Below are 20,266 nucleotides of genomic sequence, written 5' to 3'. Positions count from 1 at the left end.
GGTTAGTGTGTATCCTGTTGTTGTTGGAATACACTAGATGTGTTAAGATACCCCTCACACACCAAAAGGGCCCTTGGTGTCATGCTTCATCATCGGGGTCTTCCCGCCCGGCTGCCGGACGGGGCAGTGCTGCAACAAGCGACTACGCCGGAGCACCTTTTTAATGTGGGTGCTATGTGAGTGAATGGGAGTGAGTGTCAGTAGGGTCGGGGGTGATAAGTGATGTTAAAAAATACCTGGCCTAGTGGAAAGAAAATTTTTAATAGGCACTGGCTGGTATTATTAAAAAAAGTGATATCGGAAAGGTTAAGCTAGTTAGTGGGCTCACTTTCCTGTGCGGGTCAACATGTTTCGGGGCGTCATGCCCCTTCGTCAGTACCGGGGTCAGATCCCCCTGTCACTCACTAAATGTTGTTTCCACAGTGTGTGTGTATACCTTACAATGTGAAGTACTAATTTATCAATGTGTATTGAACATATATTTTATGTAAATACACTGCCCTTGCTAATGCTAGTATACTTGGTTGTATGCCTGAAAAAACAAGAACCAGGAGTTATAAGTGCGCGTATCCCAAAGCGCTTCGCTCTTAGGTACCTGTGAAAGAAGGTGAAGAAAAGACTAACACATAAAACACATACAGATGTTGCTGGATGCCCTGTGTAAAGTACAGAATTCAGCGTTGAAATAATGGCCAAATATTGTTATATACGTAACCACAACTGAAGAACACACACAGTCAATCACACAGTACAACAGTTAAATTAGGTAAGGTATGTACAAGTTGGTAGATACATACTTTGCAAGGAGGGGTGAAATGCCCCATGAGCCAAAACAGGACAGATGGGTAATATTGGGTCCAGCTGCAAGTTTTTGAAAATAAATGGGGAGAAGGAACAAAAAGGAACAAAAAGGAAAGAAAACCTGTTGATTTTCAATGGCTGCTTCGTGATGGAGAGAAAAAGCATAAGGGACTGATGCTTGTCTTGGAACCGGCTATGCCGTACTTACTAAACCCAAAGCCTCGTGGTGCTTCCTCCTCTGTCCGTGGCTTCCGTGAATATGAGAGAGGAAGCTTGGGCGGGGGCTTATATAGTCAAACTAATTGGGTTAATTGTTTAGCTAGATTGGTTAATCGTTCTCCAGATGGGGACACGTGTGGTAATAAACACGAGTTGGTCAGGACGGTAAACGCGGTGGCCATTTTTAACTAGTCAGATTGTGGCTAAGGCATCCGAATTATGGCCGATAAATGTGTTCATTATCCACGCTCATTCATAAATTAATAGCGGACATAGCGGGGGAAGGAACAGTTGCGGCTCCGGTAAAGCCGATGCTGTTAGGTAGCGCGCATGCGCAGTTGAAAGAAAAGCCGATCGCGCATGCGCGACGAAAGTGTTCCGTCGCCGCGCATGGGCGGTAGGCCACCCGACCGGCAAACAGTGTAATGGCTAAAGTTATGTGAAGAAAAGGGTATGGAAAAAAGGGGGTCCTTGACTCATGTGAACAGGGACAGGTAAAAAACGTCCAGATGGGCAGATTGTGTCCAAGACAGGACAGCAGATAATTCTTTTGGGATGGGATTAGGAGGGGTTGGGTTATTAAGTGATACTGACGTTTTTAAATAGTGATACAGGAGACATTGAAATCACTAGCTGGATGTATTATCAGGAGATGGTCTAGTCATTGCGCATTTGGTTCAGTTATTAGTTAAGTTGGGACCAGGGTATGTCATCATTGAGGCCTGTGTGGTGGGTGCCCAGCCGGTACACCCAACGTTGTTCCTTCATTAAAAGGTTTTCATCACTGTTGAAGGCTTTCCTGACAGACATTTCACTCATGTGCTGATAATCCCATTACATCACATATTATTATTGACATAGATAAACTCAGTTCAGGCAAAGTATACTTTACATGGTTTGTGCTCCATTCCCAGTCCTCCACAATTCTAACTCTACCATTGGTGACACACAAATATCTCCTTTGTACACATTCCATTTTGACCACTTCTTTTCCCATTTCTTCGGGCACCCCCTAGCGATAAATACTTCCTTCTCGGCTATCATACATGTATCCATTTCCCTATTCCACACTGTGACTTCCGGTGGCTTGACTCCACCCCATCCCCTGGCAATTTCTCGTTTAAATAGTGTGAAGCCCAATGTCACTAGTTGTTCCGTTTCAGTTGGATCTGTCGCCTCCCAGATGTTGAGCAGGCCCAACCTCGGAGTCAGGGTAATCACCTTCCCTAGGGCAGAATGCATATGTGTTGTGATTCGACCCCATCGGCTTTGCATCGCTGGGCAGCCCCATATCATATGATTAAAGGTGGCAGGTTGCCCACAGCCCTTGAAACCGTGATCGTCAGTTTTGGTCCCTATCATTGCTAGAGTGATTCCAGTCATATATGATCGATGAAAAACACCAAGTTGAACAAGGCGGTATCTAAGTGTGCTGGCAGCCTCCCTGGAAGACATTAGCGACTGCCTCCAATCCTCATCCTCTATGACCCCCAAATCACCCTCCCATTTCTCCTTTAGTTGTGCAAATGAGTCTGGTAAATTATTACTTAGCTTCCTGTAAGTGAGGGAGATCGCTTTGGTGTGCAATTGTCCATCTAACAGACGATCCTCTAGCGGAGAGGACTCCGGTATGTCGCTGCAGCTAGGGAAGGCCGCCATCAAAGCATGTCTTATTTGCAAATACGGAAGATTTCAGTAGGCGCTAAGTGGTAAGTCTTCTGCAATTCTTCAAACCGAAGTATCTTACCCTTCTTAATCAGATCTCCTACCGTCGAAATACCAATCATGTCCCATTTGTCAAATCCCAGATGGTGACAGAGCATACCCAACCTCTCTGAGTACCACAACGGTGTCATCCTAGTAAGTCTGCTCGTCCAACCCAGTCTGGAGTTAGCTAGTCTCCATATCTGCAGTGTGAGTTTTGCAGGCCCTATGATCTGCGTTCTTCGTGAGCCAGTATATAGCGCCCCGAGGTAGCCAGCCCTGCCCATCTGATACCTATCCAGAGCACACGCCGGGTCATCTGGCGGGGCATATCTCCATCTGTTTACTATCACCACTTGCGAGGCCCAATAATATAACCGTATGTTGGGCAATGCGATACCTCCATCGTACCACCCCTTCATTAATTTTGGTAGCGCTATCCTCTGGGCCTTGCCATCCCATAACAAAGTGTGCACTTCACCCTCTACCGCTGTAAAGTAGGCATCTGGAACTTTATGTGGGCAATTTTGTAAAATATATAAAAACCGTGGCAGAGCAAACATTTTAAAAAGGGCAGCACGGCCAATCAATGATAATGGGAGGGATCTCCAATGTTGAACATCTGCTTGCAGTCTCGTCAACACTGGCGCTAGGTTGTGATCATAAAAAAGGGTTGGGTCGGGCATCGCAAAGATACCCAAATATCGAAAGCCGCCCTCCACAACTCTCAAAGCACAATCTTTAGGGAGACGTGGGACATTTCCATGCAGAACATATAATACTGACTTGCTCCTGGTAATAGCATAACTGGAGTACTTTCCGAAATTGGTAAAAATATCAAGGACCATTTGGATAGATCTGTAGGGGTTTGTCATATAAAGTATTATGTCGTCTGTGTATAATGATATTCTATCTTCATAGTCGTGCGACCACCGCAGGCCCCTGGTCATGACGTCTCTGTGTACCCATGTCGCTAGAGGCTCCAACATCCGAGCAAATAGCATTGGTGACAAGGGGTATCCCTGTCTGGTGCCTCTGCGGAGTGAAAACCGTCTAGATGTGTAGTTTTTTACTCTTATTTGTCCCGATATATCAGTACACAGAAGTTGCACCCAGCATCTAAATTTGGGGCCCAGTCCCATTCTTTCCAGGACTTCGAACATATAAGTCCATTCAATGGAGTCAAACGCCATGGACGTGTCAAGGGAGAGTATGACTGCATCCTCCTCTAGATAACACTTCCGAGCCAGCACATTGTTAAGACGACGAATATTGAGAGCCGTATTTCGTCCTGGCATGAAGCCCGGTTGATCTGGGTGTACCAGAGAGGATATCACCGTACCCAGTCTTGTAGCAAGGACCTTCGCCAATATCTTCGCTTCTACATTAATTAAAGTGATCGGTCTATAGGAGCGGCAATCCTCTACCGGTTTACCAGCCTTATGTATAACGGCAATGCTAGCTAGTTGCTGATCCGGGGGTAAAATACCTTTTTCCCAACTTTCCTGGTACATGACCCTCAAATGTGGAACCACCTGAGAGGCCGTGGCCTTAAGGAATTCTATCGGAGTGCAATTCAGCCCCATCGCTTTACCTGATTTTATTTGGCCTATAGCCTTCCGGATTTCCTCATTGGTGAGGTCCGCCTCTAATGAATTTCTGTCCACCTCCGAGAGAGCTGGCACAGCACATTCCGCCAAAAGTTGCCATGACTCCTCCGCATTGTATACAGCAGATGGTGAGTACACCCCTTCAAAATAATCAGAAAATGGCTCTGCGATTGCATCCAGGCAGGATACAGTCCCTCCGGTAGGTGTCTGTAGTCTGGGCAGCCATCTAGAGCTTTGCTCCCTCCTCTCCAACCAGGCCAGCATCTTCCCAGCCCTATCCCCCAATTCATACAGTCTATGGTGGGTAGCCGCTTGCTTAGCTAACGTGTTCGCGGGCCTTTAGTTTATATTCCTCCCTTTTAAGTACTAGGCTTTTCATTGTCTCCTCTGAGGGCTGGAACGTGTATTCTGCCTCAAGTCGTTTTAGTGCGTCCTCTAGCTGTGTCAGTATTTCTCGTCGTTTTGCTATGTATTTTGTTTTTAATGAGATGGCGTAAACCTTCATGACCACCTTGTATGCCTCCCAAATCGTCTGTGCTGAAGCAACAGATCCTACATTTTCTTCCAGAAAGTAACCAGTCTGCACACCAAGCTCCTCCCTAATATCTGGAATCTTAAGCAGCCATGGATTAATGACTATAGTGTGACTTGGCTGTCGAGCACCATGCGTGAAATCTATTCCCACTGGGGAGTGATCGGAGAGGCCCCGAGGATACGTCTGAGGCCGCCTGAAATTGCCAATCGAGGCCGCATAGGTCAGGAAATAGTCGATCCGGGAGAGACTGCCATGCACACTAGAGAGTTAAGTAAAGTCTGTTGGAGTATCTTGCAGTTCGTGCCCTACATCTGAAAGCCCTAATGCCTTCGTAAAATCTGTCATAAGTTCATTTGACCTCATCCCTTGTCTCCTAGGGTGCCTGTCCGTCAGGTCATTCATCGTCATGTTATAGTCTCCCCCCATTATCAGAGTCCCATCAGGAAGGTCAGTTAACACCCTGCCTAACTCTGTCAGTACATCCTTACCCAACGCGGGTGGTAAATAGACCGAGATCTTGTACGTTTTTTGAATTTTTGAAATTCAGCATCATCAGCAAAAGGTTGAACACTTTTCTTCCATGGGTGCATTGTAATGATGTCTTTGAGGATGAGCAAATCTTTATTTGCGTTTGTCACAGCAACAATTTGTTCAATGGATAGAGCTGCTGGCGTGTTGGACTTCACAATGAAGTTGAGATACTCTTCAGCCGCTTTGGACTTTGAACTGTGCTGATGTAGCAGCACTTCTGAAAAGTAGTCAGCTGCTTTTTGATCTTTCCCTGGCTTGTATACAATCAAATAGTCGTATTCTTACAGTCGCAACCCCTACCTCTCGATATGAGGGGACATCTTGGCTTTTGGATTGCCGATGATATTGAGCAGCGCCTGGTAGTCTGTGATGATAGTGAAACATTTCCCATATAAAAACACATGGAAAAGGTTTGCAGGCCATTCTACAGCCAGACTCCTCCTCCGGCTGAGAGTAGGCACATTCTGTTTCAGACAGGCTTCTACTGGCATAGGCTGGAATTTATCTCTGGACATTCGGATGACCATTATTTGAGCAAGGATTGCCCCCAGCCCCAACAGGCTCACATCTAATGCGATCTCGGTATGTAGCTTGGGGTCAAAGTAGGCCATTTTAGTTGCATTCTCAACAGCATGTTTTATGTCTTTGAAATGTTGGTCGCTTTCCTGAGACCACTGGAAGGAACATTTTGCTTTAAGTCTCTCAATGGGGCACTCACTGTGGCAAAGTCACAATTTCATCTTGAGTCATAACTATCAATGCCAAGAAGAATTGGAGTATGTTTACATCCTGGGGGGGGAGAGGGGGCTAACAGATGACAATGCTTGCACTTAGTCCGGGTAAGGAGTCATTCAGCCATCAGATAATATGTGCCCAAAGAATTTGAGTTTAGTTTTGTGAAACTCACCCTTTGCTGCATTCAGAGTGTGACCTGCATCAGCAAGTAATTTTAACACTTTTGTAAGGGCCTTGTCATGCTCCTTTTGTGTTGTCCCAAATACCAGTATGTCATCACAGTAATTGAAAGCATGTGTGACAGGTTGTATTAGTTGGCGGATGACATGCTGAAATATCTCAGCAGCCGAAGATACTGTAAAACTCAACCTTCTGTATCTGAACAAACCAACATAAGTCGAAAAAGTAGTAATAATACCTACAGTTATCTTCCAACTTGAGTTGATGGTATCCTTTGTTCAGGTCAAGACGGCAGAAGACTTTGCCGCTGTTTAGCTGCATGATCATGTCCATGATGTGAGGAACAGGATGTCTTTCTCTCTTGATTGCTTTGTTGGCCTGACGCACATTAACACAAATGAGCATTGCACCACCACTATCCTTTTTTGGCACCACAGCTATAGGCGAAACCTTCGGCATAGGACGGGTGTTGAATTCAATGATAGAATGCTTCTTGTTCTTTCTCAACAGCTTCTTGTAAGTGGAAAGCGATTCTGCGGTGCTGTTGTGCTACAGGGCAAATGTCCCCATTAATATGAAGTTGCACTTACAATGTCTTAAACCTTCCCAGGCCATGAACGATGACGGGAACTGGTTCAGACTGAGCACGGATATCGCTCTTGAGAGATATCAGTCCCATGTCAGCAGCAATGGCAAAGCTAAGTATTCATGCACTTCATGAAGTTCCCTGAAGTGCATTAATCGGTGCTTGCACTGACCTTGTTTTATGTCTCATGGTTACTATAAAGGACCATTGACTCTGTAACAGTATGGACACAGCCCGTGTTTAAACCTTTGAGTTTTGACGCGTTAGGGCATGGCAAAGGAGATAAGCTTTTAAATTTCTCTTCTGGCATGATATTAATCGACACCCCACTGTCTATAATGGAGGTTATGGGGCAACTGTTTTAACCTTAAATGTAATTTTAGGACCATGTCCAAATGAAACTTTTTGGTCCGTTTGGTGCTTCTCATTTGACTCTTGATCTTGTTTGCAAGTAACTGACCCTACATGTGCACTTCATTCTTTAGTAGATATCATCAACACACATCTTTGTATGAAGAATTTGACGATGATCAATTTTGTTTCGTTTCTACTTGTCGTAACTAATGTTGCCTTTTGGGCTTGTGGGCATGGCGAGAATGCTTCTGGAACCTTCTGGTGCCCATTTTCTCTTCTAGTTGTGACGCATTTGGTTTCTCTTTAGTTTAGTGGACCATTACGAAAAGGTTTTCTTTCCTGCAGTCCTTGCATGTCTGTCCCATAGTTAGACATTTACCTTCATGGGGAAATTAAAACTCTCATCGAAAGCATATCTTTTCTTTCTTTAAAGACATCAACTTTTGTGCATCTATTCTGTGTTTATGCTTACTTTTCATGATCAGCGCTGATTCATTTCATGCTGTTCCTGCTTCCATATCAACAGCTTGTCAATCTGCTCTTTCTTCTGCCCTTGCAGCCATTAGCACTTTCTCTAAATTGACTGTCTGTCAACTTGGTCTTTTGAACGAGTTTGAGAGACAATTGTCAGTAACTCTGAGGCGCATGGTCTTTTTCATCATTGAAATCACAGAACTTGCAGTGTTCGATAAGTGCATCAAGTCTCCTAACAAACTCCTCCATAGTTTCATTAGCCTATTGTCGTGCTTGGTTGAAGATGTGCTTTACGTAATCGTCATACGGTGTCGGATCAAACTTGGCTTCCAATGCTTTTTTATCTTTTGGTATGAGATTGCATACTTTTGTGAGTCTTTCTTTAGCGTTTCTTTCACTTCATCACCTGTAAGTTATTTTGTATATATTTATGAATTTTCTGATTGTCTGTTTCTTTTCCATGCAGCCCATCTAGTACCCATAGTCTGTTTTTTTCACGGTGTCAAGCGGAGGTGGTGGCTTTAGGAATGTAGCTGCATTCTGCCTTGCGCTTCCTTTCTCTGCCAATCAGAGCAGAGGGCATTCTTTGCACACAGCAGGACTGGCAACATCTTCACACAACAGCCCTTTGTTTGAGCCTGGTCATCTCACCCCACTTTGAGGTTGTATGGTGCTTTAATTGCTTGTGCCGCTAAGTAAATTTCTGCTTCTGTACCTAGTTGTCTCTGCCTTTAGCGTTTGCTTAGTATAGGTGATGGCTCTGTGTTATGGCTTGGTGCAGTATCTCTTCCTTCAGCCTTACCAACAGGCAGGCTTTTTGAATGTACCCCTCGTCAGGACCTTCAACTTCTTTGATGACTGTGTAGTGGCTGGGGCCGAGCTTCGAGTCCTAATATGCCAACTTCAGGTTACTATACATCGATTTGGGGTACCCGTAGTATGCACCTGCAGTTTCCTGTACCTTTGCGCACACTCAGGGAGAGCAGTCTTGATTCTTCGGGGCACTGAACCCCTACTCGTTGCCAGATGTAGCGTCCTCCCCAGCCCAGGAGCATGCAAATGAAATACACCGCACATGGAGCTCTGCAATACACATCTTTGTTCTTGAACATTCAATCACACACTGCATGCTTTGCGCCATAACTTTTATAACCACACCTTAACACCTCCCAACAGATTACGTAATTCCTATTTAGAGTCCACCCAGAATCTCATAATCTTAAATCACTACAGATTGCAGCAGGCTACATAGAGAATCTAGGTGCCATAGCTGAAAGTAAGCGGGAATGTGCTTCAGAACATGATCCACTATTGGAGGAAGTTGTACATTTTGTCAGGATAGGTTGGCATAAATAAAATAATCTTCAGAGTAGTGCACAGCTTTTGTCAAGGTGTCTGATGAGTGAACATTGGAGGATGGATTGTTGACGCTGTCTGACCAGCAGGTTCCTCGTGGCAAATTTATGTCAGCCATTGTCCATTATGGCCATTTGTGTTGCATTGTGACCAAGCACTAGATATGTGCTACTTTTTGATATCCAGGAATGGACAGAGATCTTGAAGATGTGGTTAAAAGTTGTGTGATCTGCGCTGTACATGATTACAAAAAATGTAAGTTTTGTCCCCCCTACACTTGAGTTACCCTCTGGTCCTTGGGTTAAGTTAGCAATACATTTGATAGGGCCTCTAAACTTGTTATTGTCATAACATCGATATATAGTAGTTTTATTTGACTGCTATTCTAAGTGGCTGGCCATCAAATTTATATCAGTTCCCAACACCTTGAGTGTGATTGAATTTCTTAGGAATGTATTTGCTAGGGAAGTCTTCTCAGAATACTTAGTGTCAGACAGTAGCATTTAATTTAGTGTCAGACAGTAGCATTCAATTTGTGAATAAACAAATGAAGTGTTTTCTTGGTTCTGTAAGTGTCAAGCATTTAAGGCGTTCACTTTATCATCCCCAAACCAATGGTTTAGTTGAACCGTTGAATCGTGAGGTGGGCGAGTTATGCAATGGGCACTTGTCAACAAAGGCGATGTGTTGAGAGAAGTTAAATCCATGTTATGGTTCTATTGGACTACACCACACAATACAACAGGTGTGTCACCTTTCCAACTTTCTGGGAAAGAAAACCAGGGTTTGAATTGTGCCTCGTTTGGATGAGGTAGTTGATGGATCATGGTGGTGGCGTATCAAATCTGTATTGTTTGGTGAGGAGAAATGTTGATACGGCTCCGGCCAATCAAATGAAACTTTGACAAGAGGAAGAGTAGCAAAGTAAAAAAATGAACATTGGTGATTTTGTGCATGTCAGAAGGACTGGTTGCATCATTAAGGAGTATTCTAAATTTGGGGATCTGGTTGTCTTTGACAGAGTTTGTGGAAATGCTGTCAAAACTAGTTGTTACTGGTGGAACATGGAGAGTTAGGTTAAGGTGGAAGAATCTTATAGCAAGCAGATGGATGAGGGTGTGCATTTGGGTGCCACAGCGGAGTTCGCTGTAACTTTTTTTGGGGGGGGGAGGGTGAGAAATGGTACATGTATTGGCATGTGACAGTCTGAGCGTGTGCTGGTAGAATGAGTGAGATGCAGGTTCTTCCTTCGATCTAGAAGTTGAGTGGCTGAGAGAATGTTTGGATTTAAAAGATGACCATTGGAACTCACCTGGACGAGAGCTGACGTGGTGGTTTGCTGTACATTTCTGTTCAAATAAGTAACTGTTGAGGTCTTCAAGAAGTTGGCTGTCATTTTCTTTGTGGATCAAATCACATTTCTGATAATGTAGTATAGTTGTCTCAAACTGAGTTTTATCATGAAAATGTAAGTACTCATAACTTTTGACGCAGAGATTGGTTATTTAAGTAATGCCTCAAGGTCTTTTTAAGGCTGTACAGAGGGACTTATTTTTAGGTGTGATTTGTGCTTTAATATAGCAATGCAGTTATTACGGTGTTCTCACGCTGAAGGGAATTGATCTGAATAGACGAGAGGAGTCTGAAGGTATATGGCATCACAAGTATGATTATTGAAAAGGTACTTTAAGATATTAACAGAATAGTGAAAGAAGAACTATAAAATGATGAGAGAGAATGATGATAAATGAAGGACAGTGATACATTTTCAATTAAAAAGTGAGCTAAGAATGAATATCTTATATCCCTATATGTGATGTGAATCATGTACAATTTATCTTTTCTTAAAGGAGGCTTGCAATACCACTGAAACATATTCTATATGACACTGGCTGATTGTTTGTTCACTGTTTAGTATTTTAAATTTTCACAGATTTAAACAGCTTTGTCAGCCGCACCCACACTTGCGGTGAGCTGCGTTCTGCACATGTGGGCCAGGAAGTGACTCTCTGTGGATGGCTTCAGTATGAGAGGTTAGTAATCTCTGCTACCAAAGAGTTAGAGTTTCGGATGCAAGTCCAACAGAATCCTTTCCTGCTACACCCTGGCTTCCAACATTACTGTTATTTAAAAAAATAATTCTCCATATGTCAGTCAGATTTTGAGACTGTAGCATATTTTGTCCTCGGGTAAGGTTGACATATATATATATATCATTGTGGTATCATGGTTTGACTATCTGCGGTGCATTTCTCTCCTCTGAGCAGGTAGTCTGATGTATGACTTCCAATGCCTTTTGTGCTTTTCAGACTGTTGCTTTGGTTTCGAAATGCAGTGTCATGCCTATGTGGATTTTGTCCGCTTTCTGCTTCCTCTGGTTTGCCCTGGCTGTGGCTAGAGTGTTGTATGGAAACCTAATATTAAAGGACTTTCAGCATTTAACCATGTGTTCAGGAGTGTTGAAACGTGTATTTTGCTACACCGCGGTCTGAATAGGCATGTCCTGGTTGGAGGAGTGGCACTATAAGTTTAGAAGAGGAGCACATTCAGTTTTATTTTGCAAGAGAATGTTTTGCCACAGCTCTGGACATCAGCAATAAGTGTGTTTCCTAAACTCAGAAGCTTTCGCTGTCTTTTGATGTACTGTGTTTCCTGCGGTGTGAAGTAGAATTTGGTTAGGGGGAGGAGATGTTGCCTAGGGACTCAGTGGCCATGTTATAAGTTCTTCATCTATATTTGCAGATGACATATAGAGTTTCAAAGGATATTCGAGCTTAGACTGGGAGCCAATGTTGTGTTATCAAGGATTTGTTGTAGAGGCTCAGCGTTTTCTATTTGCTATCAGTCTTACTGCAGCATTTTCAATGGCTTTTTGATGTGAGATTTGGTATTGCTGCATATTTAGGTAGAGTGAGTTTGTGTAATCACAGACTCCAATGTTTCCCATATGATTCTAGGACACAGTTGAATATGATTTTGGCCTGCAGGCAATCAGATTGTAAAGTTTCCTGATTAAATCTACCCAGATTTGTTTTACAGTCTCTTATTTTCTAGAACACATTGGTCATAGTGTCATCAGCACCTGTAGATGTATTTCTTTAGTGGCTCTCTGAATTCAGTGTATCTTTTAATTTTTCTAAATTCTCAGGTTATGTGGACACCAATTGTCTAAAGGATCTCTGCGATTAATGTACAGTACGGAGACTACACCCATGTTTCATTGTCCATGTTGGTGTCTGGTGTACATTTGTTGTTGAGAATGCCAATTTTGCATTTTTTATCTCCTTCAACTTGCTTTGCTTTTTCGTGTGACTTTTATGTTTTGTTTGCTTTTTCTTCCCAGACAGGGTCTATTTGTGGTGCTGCGCGATTTTCACGGACTTACACAGATACTCATACCGCAGGACGAGGTAAGGGATTATCATCTGGTATATAGTGGCACCTGGAGAGATGTCCTACTGGGTAGATTCTCCCTTGATTGAAATCTGAATAAAGATTTAAGTGACAATATGTTCTACACAAAATAAGCGGATTCACACTTGTACTGTCACACGCTTAAAAAGAACAAAAACTTGGCAGCAGGGCATTCAAAAGTAATGTACAGACATGATCCAACGCTGTGAACCTCAATTTTCCACCTGAAGTTCTCCTCCTACTGAGACTGCATCATGGCCTGCAACCCTCATAAAATGTATGCAATGAAGAAGGGGGCATATGCAGTAGAAAACACCACTCTTCATGCCACTTTGCATGCTTTAACATGCTGTAGTGTGGGGCTGCCCAAGTTCTTCTTCAGGCTCCTATGGCTGGTAGGCTGCTAAAGAACCCAGTGGCAAGGTCCAGTGGTATATCACGTTCAGCCCTGCTGGTAAAGTTCTATTCCCTGCGTTTGTTATTTTGATCATTAGTAGGTTGCTTTATGTTTCTCCAAGATCACCTCAGAGTGGAGATGAGGGTGGGGAGTGGGAGTCAATGAGAGAGGAACGAAGGAGACAAGATAATGGCGATGATTTAGAGTTGGGCAGACAATGGAAAATATTTAGATTTCTGGAGAAAGTTCCTAATTCGAAGGTGAAATGCACACTCGACTTTTTCCTCTGTGCTATCCTTGCGGTGGAGAAAGTTTCAACTGTGTTTCTCCTGAAGAGTATTTACCAGTTACTAGTGACCTAGATACTTTCAATCATTCCAATTTACTCCAGATGTAGAATTTCCACCAACTGTAATTTTGGTCTAATGTGTTTTCTGTCATACATGTAAGAGTCTTCTACCTACTGATTCTATGCTTTCTGAAGAGTCCAGCAAACTGCTTTCTCTTTATGCTGAATTTGGGATCATCCTCTCCATCACATACCCCTCGAAGGGCTTGTTGAAATATTTTCTTTTTCTGAAGTAAGTAAAGCAAAGGCTTTGCTATGATCCTAAGGCTTTGCCTTATACCATGTTGTGTGGTTTAATTCAAGGTGATGGTGTTCTTCATTCTGTGTGTTCCCAAGGCTGAGCTTTCTTTTCTTTCATTTGCAGTCCAGTTCCCACTTGAAGAAGCTCCTGATGGCGGCGCCATTGGAGTCTGTGGTGCAAGTGAGCGGGACAGTCATTGCAAGGCCTCAGGAACAGGCGAACCCGGTGAGATCTGAGCACCATTCATACTTTGAATGACGAAAAGGCCTGTAGCTGGGACTGGAAAGAAATTGCATCTACCTCCAATATATACATGCAGGCAGTACACACCCCTCTCTTGATTTGTGGCCTTCATACTTTCTGTTCAATTCTCTAACTTTCCATTCTGTTCGCAGTTTTATCCCTCTCTCACACACCATCTTCACTTTAACCCGTTTCCTCATTCATCTTTCAGTTGTCTGTTTCTTGTCCATTATCCTACTATGTTTCCCACTACGTATCTTAACCCACAAGACAAGCAACCCTCTGTAAATGGCTCTCATCTCTCCTAAACTTTTTTTCAGAAAATGTCCACGGGTGATATAGAGGTTCAGCTTACACATGCCGAGATTCTCAACTCCTGCAAGAAGCTGCCATTTGAAATCAAGGACTTTACAAAGGTGGGCGATGTCCTGTGGCGCTGAAGGTCTCTGAGGGGGTGCAAGTCCATTTAGGGTGCAGATCCTGTTGGAGGGGCAGGTCCCATGGGAACCCTCTGTCCTCTAATGTCTTTTAGTTGGAAACATCAGTGCTGGGAATCTGTTGCAACTACAATCAGGATATGATTTGCGACTCTGGGCCAGACAGTAAGGTAGTTAAGCGGGTTAATATACCTTCTATTATGATGTGCTTCTTTTTCCCCGGCAATGTCATGCCTTACGTAGTTATTTCTCTTCTCTACTTTTTTCATCACAGGCAGCCTATGCTATAATGATTATAATGATCAGGTTTCAAGCAATGATGGCAGTGGCCGAAACTGTGTGCAGGAAAATGCCTACATTTACTCTGTATGTCCTCTTTAAGGAACATCCATGGGGTGCACAGTTCTTGTCAGTGTGCGACTGTAGGAAGTTTGGTCCCATACTGCAGGGGACTCCCTGTCCTCTAATGTCCTATTGTTGGAAACGCGATTGCTGGGAATCTGTTGCAACGACAATCAGGTTATGATTTGCAACTCTGGGCCAAACAGTAAGGTAGTTAAGCAGGTTAATATACCTTCTATTATGATGTGCTTCTTTTTCCCGGCAATGTCATGCCTTATGTAGATACTTCCGTCTTCTCTACTTTTTTCATCACAGGCAGCTTATGCTATAATGACTATAATGATCAGGTTTGAAGCCATTTTGGCTGTGGCCGAAACAGTGTGCAGTAAAATGCCTACATTTACTCTGTACGTCCTCCTTAAGAAACATCCATGTGGTGCACAGTTCTTGTCTGTGTGCGACTGTAGGAAGTTTGGTCCCATACTGCAGGGGACTCTGGCCTTGATTTAAAAGATGATGAGTCAAGAGGGAAGAATGGAGGCTCATGAATTGTTCATGGAACAGGCCACCTTTTCAACAAGAGGGGAAGCTAGGTACCCCGTTCAATGGCCCTTCTGCTTAGACTTTGCTCTCATGAACCAAACCCAATAAGTGTCTGTGATTTTTGAGAGATTGATAACACTGGGTAAAACTGCCACTTTCCACCAGCATACTGAAGTCTAGTTCCTGAAGTATCCAGTTATTGAATCCATAAAGTCAAAGGCCTTTAGATTACTAAACCTTGTGCTGATCCAGAATCAGCATCTAGTTGAATTTCCCTCCCAGTCGTTGTTGGACCCGGCCTCGTGGCGTGGTCCTACCCCTCCCGCATGGCGGGCCCCGGGCGACATTGGCCCTCCATCCAGCCCGGGTCGGATTCGGGCACACCTCTGCACGACCTACAAACCACCAGATCCGCCACCCGGCGGCCCCCAACCACTGACACGGCACACTCGGGCCGCCCCAGCATTACCGGTCCGGTGCCCACCCCGGACCCTCATTCCAGGCCCGACGCCATCTTGGGCCCATCACGTCACAGACACGTGGTCCCGGCCCAGCCGCGGCCACGGCCCCAGCGAGCCCGCCATCGAGGCACCAAGAGCCCTCCGGGTGGTAGAGTGGCCACTCAACCAGAGACAAGGAGAGGGGAGTTTCGATGGCTCCCCAACCGTCCCCGGATGCCTGGTTTCGATCGGCCTCCGGCCTCCGGCCTCCCTGAGCGCGGGCTCCACCTCCTGCTGGGTGTCTGGACACCATCATCCCGGCCCCTCTGACCCCCAGGCGAGAGGGTCCGGACATCAAAGGACTCCAGACCTATATCTGGGCCAGCCCCGGGGTAGGACGGCAGTTGTATCCCGGAGTCAAGAAGTCCTGCTGACGCTGTCGCGGCTGACCCTGAGACAAACTCACCTTGCTGTTCTACCTGGAACCTGCTGGCGCTGCCGCGGTCCATCTTCGCTGTAACCACCTTGGAGCCTGCTGGCGCTGCCGCAGTCCACATTCGCTGAACCATCTTGGAACCTGCTGGCGCTGCCGCGGTCCATCTTCGCTGTATCCACCTTGGGGCCTGCTGGCGCTGCCGCAGTCCATCTTCGTTGTAACCACCTTGGAGCCTGCTGGCGCTGCCGCGGTCCATCTTCGCTGTAACCACCTTGGAGCCTGCTGCCGCTGCCGCGGTCCACATTCGCCGAACCATCTTGGAACCTGCTGCCGCTGCCGCGGTCCACATTCGCCGAACCATCTTGGAACCTGCTGGCGCTGCCGCGGTCCACACTCGCTGAACCATCTTGGAACCTGCTGGCGCTGCCGCGGTCCACACTCGCTGAACCATCTTGGAACCTGCTGGCGCTGCCGCGGTCCACACTCGCTGAACCACCTTGGAGCCTGCTGGCGCTGCCGCGGCTCAACCTTCCGGACCCCCCCAGCTCGAGGATTGAGAGCTGTGCGTAGAGTCTCCTGGCAACCGACCATCTATAAGACTGTCCCGCTACCTTGCCCCTTGTCACGAGACTTTCCAGATCTCTGGATCTGCTGTATATATTGAAACGATACTTATTGCCGGATAAAGATTGTAAACTCTATCTACGTGTGGTGTACATTTGTAGTGGTGTGATTACTCTGCTGTACGATCCTAGGAGAGGGCCCTTTCGTCAGAGGCCTCTCGACATCGCTCGGTCCCTTCTCTGAAGGAGGGGTAGACCTAGGGGTGGTCAGTCAGACACCTTCTGCCTCCCCCGGGTTCGCCTTTCTAACATTGGTGGCAGGCGCTGCGATCCGAGCCAACGCAAAATCGTACAGAGAGTGATCTACCCGCTACGACGGAAAAACACACAGAGACCATGACGACCCAAGGAACCAACCTACCTGCCGAATTCCAGAAAGAGAAGATAGAAGAATACAGCCACAAAGAACTAAAACAATTCTGTAAAGACATGGGTATCGCTACCACTGGCCTGAGCACAAAAGAGGACTTCAAATCGGCCCTACAAGCCTGGGTGGAAACCCGAGACAGACCACCCCAAGAGGAGAATAGCCCGAACGGGCAACAGGAAACCAGCGCACCCCCGACGGGGGAAAGAACCGCAACACTAAACGCGGACCTCATCTATGAAGACGCTCGAGAACGGGAGCGCAACCGGCTACACGAATTGGAGCTTGCACGACTCCAGCTAGACGGAGAACTCCAGCTAGCGGAGAAAAAGATAGCCCTCGAGCAACTACGGCTGGAGGGGGATCTAGAAGAGAAACGGAGACAACGTGACCTCGAAGAAAAACGACTAGCATATGAACACGAACGAGGCCTGAGAGAACTAGAAATCAAAGCCAAGATCAACGAAGATAGCGCGGCCGGGGCCAAGACCTCGGCCCCTCCCGTGGACACCAAGGTTCACCTACCGAAAGAGGTAGTCAAAGAATACTACAAGAACGATGATATCCAGCAATGGTTCAAAGCCTACGAGGTGGCCATGACCGCCCATCGGGTGCCCCTGAAGGATTGGGGCGCCGGCCTGTGGGGGAAGTTCGTCAACGAAGGGAGTGACGCCCTGCTGGAACTCCCTGACACCGAAATGACCTCCTATGAACACATGAAAACGGCCCTACTCACGCGCTACGGACTCACCCCCGAAATGTACCGGCAGAGGTTCCGAGACTGTAAAAAAATCCCCGGTACCACTTGGGTGGAATATGTGAACTTTTTTAGCAGAGCCTTCGAGGGGTGGGTCAAAGGCAGTCAGGTCACTACCTACCAGCAGTTGGTCGACCTTATGTTATGGGAGCACCTCTCCAACAACTGCTTCATTGAACTACGACAGCACCTCCTCGACAGCAAGTTGACCGAGCCGCGAAAGCTAGCGGTCGAAGCAGATCGGTGGGCGAGCAACCGCGTCCACCGGAACACCACAGGAGAATACGGACGAGGGTCCCCGGGGAACCACCGGCCGCGAGGCGGCGGGTCTGGCGTCAGCCGAGGCCGAGACCTCCCGCCGGGGTCTTCGCCCGCCTCCTCTACACCAGCCTCCAGCCCGAGGGGGGCCCATCCCGCCCGACCGGGGCCACGCCCCAACGTTACGTGCCACAGATGCCAGCGGCTGGGTCACTATGCCAATGATCCTCTCTGCCCCATGAACCAGCGGCCCGGCCCCACCGGGCCCCCCGGTCGACAAATCACTGCCGCTGCTCTGAGCGAAAAAAAGGATGAAGAAGAAGAGGTCCCTATGGAACCAGAAGAATGGGAGTCCGCGGCCATGTGCCTCGCCTCCCTGGGCGACAAAGACATGATCCCCCGAGACCAGATTCCGATCAACACCCAGAAGTACCGCCAGTGGGTCACCATCAACGGACACCGGGCCGAGGCTCTCCGTGACACGGGGCCAGCATAACCGCCGTCCGCTGCCATCTGGTGACCCCAGAACAAATCTTGCCCCACGTTCTGTGCCCTGTCCGGTCAGCGGACAATTCCGAGAGCCTGTGCCAGATGGCTCGCATCCCCTTCGAGTGGGGAGGAGTGTCCAGCATGCTGAAAGTCACCGTCCGAGACGATGCCCCGGTGGACTGCCTCCTAGGGAACGACCTGGAAAGTTCCCCCTGGGCACAGATCGAGCGAAGAGAGCATCTGGGGATGCTAGGCCTTCCTGAATGGGTTTGCGTAACGACCCGATCCATGTCCACCTGGGACGCCGTCCCCACCGAAGACAATCTGCCCGAAGAACCTGAATGGCCGGCACCTCCGCCACCCGCCACTGCCACGGCCGAACAAGAACTGGGGCCGCAGGGCCCCAGCCATGAAGAACTTCCCGAGCTCGGGCCCCTACCCGAACTAGCCCAGTGGCACCAAGAAGGGGGCCCCACCCGCGAGCAGTTCCGTCGGGAACAAAAGACATGTCCTTCCCTCGAGGGACTCCGACAACAAGCCGCCACGCAAGCCACAGGAGACTCCTCGGCGTCCCACTGGATCTATTGGGACCAGGACCTCCTGTACAGTGAACAAAAGTTTGCCGAGCTGGGGGCCGGCCGAGTGCTAGTCGTCCCCCTCCACTTCAGAGACTTTCTCTTAAACCTGGCACATGATGTGCCCCTCGCCGGACACCTGGGGCAGGACAAAACCTACAGCCGCCTGGTGACCCACTTTTATTGGCCGAAGATGCGCAGCGATGTGTACAACCACTGCCGAATCTGTCCGACCTGCCAAGCCAGCGGAAAGAGTGGGGGGAAAATCAAGGCCCCACTCCAACCGTTTCCCGTGGTGACCACTCCCTTCGAGCGAGTAGGGATCGACATCGTGGGGCCCCTGGATCCTCCAACCTCTCAGGGGCACCGCTTCATCCTCGTCCTGGTGGACCATGCCACCCGCTACCCAGAAGCTATCCCCCTCCGGACTATCACAGCCCCCGTAGTGGGTCGGGCGCTAATGGGGATCTTCTCCAGAGTCGGCTTCCCCCGAGAGGTCGTAAGTGATCGGGGCACAAACTTTATATCGAAATATATGCGGTCCCTGTGGCAACAGTGCGGGGTCGCGTATAAGTTCACCACCCCGTATCACCCTCAAGGGAATGGACTAGTGGAGCGATTTAATAGGACCCTGAAAGGAATGATCAAGGGCCTAGAAGAGCCCCTCCAGCGCAAATGGGACGTTCTGCTGCCATGCCTCCTGTTCGCCTACCGGGAGGTACCCCAGAAGTCCCTGGGGTTCAGCCCCTTTGAACTTTTATATAGACACCCTGTGCGAGGCCCCCTCAGCCTGGTCAAGGAAGGCTGGGAGCTGGCCGCCTCCGATACTCCGCCCGATGTTTTCCGATACCTCTTGACTCTCCGCAACCAGACTCGGAAGTTCCGGGAACTGGCCGAAACCAACCTGAAGGCCAGTCAAGAGGAGATGAAGCGCTGGTATGATGAAAATGCCTCGTCCATTGAATTCGAGCCGGGCCAGCAGGTCTGGGTCATGTCCCTGGTCGACCCCGGCGCCCTCCAGGACAAATGGACGGGGCCCTTCAAAGTGGTGGAGCGCAAGAGCCCCGTCACCTACCTAGTGGACATGGAGTACCCCCGGAGCCCCCTCCGGGTCCTACACGCCAACCGGCTCAAGCCCCACTTTGTCCGCACCGAACTGAGCCTGTTGTTGGCTACCGATGACGGAGCAGAGGACGACTCCGAGCCTCTACCAGACCTCCTGAGCACCTCCGAGAAAGATGGCTCCGTCGAGGGGGTCTCCCTCTCTCCC

The 20,266-nt window shown here is 47.6% G+C and overlaps 1 protein-coding gene across 2 annotated transcripts in view; it reads left to right on the top strand.

Moving 5' to 3' along the window:
* DARS2 (aspartyl-tRNA synthetase 2, mitochondrial) overlaps positions 1-20,266 on the top strand; it is a 257,150-nt gene that overhangs the window by 121,112 nt on the left and 115,772 nt on the right. For both annotated transcript variants that reach the window (XM_078641810.1, XM_078641802.1), the window contains 4 exons: positions 11,019-11,118; positions 12,429-12,495; positions 13,610-13,711; positions 14,050-14,145. In XM_078641810.1, the coding sequence (XP_078497936.1) occupies positions 11,019-11,118; positions 12,429-12,495; positions 13,610-13,711; positions 14,050-14,145 (365 nt within the window). The remainder of the gene's footprint in view (positions 1-11,018; positions 11,119-12,428; positions 12,496-13,609; positions 13,712-14,049; positions 14,146-20,266) is intronic.

This window comes from Lissotriton helveticus, chromosome 1_1 (genome assembly GCF_964261635.1).
Source record: "Lissotriton helveticus chromosome 1_1, aLisHel1.1, whole genome shotgun sequence".
Lineage (NCBI taxonomy): Eukaryota > Metazoa > Chordata > Amphibia > Caudata > Salamandridae > Lissotriton > Lissotriton helveticus.
This window is presented reverse-complemented; position numbering and strand designations above follow the sequence as displayed.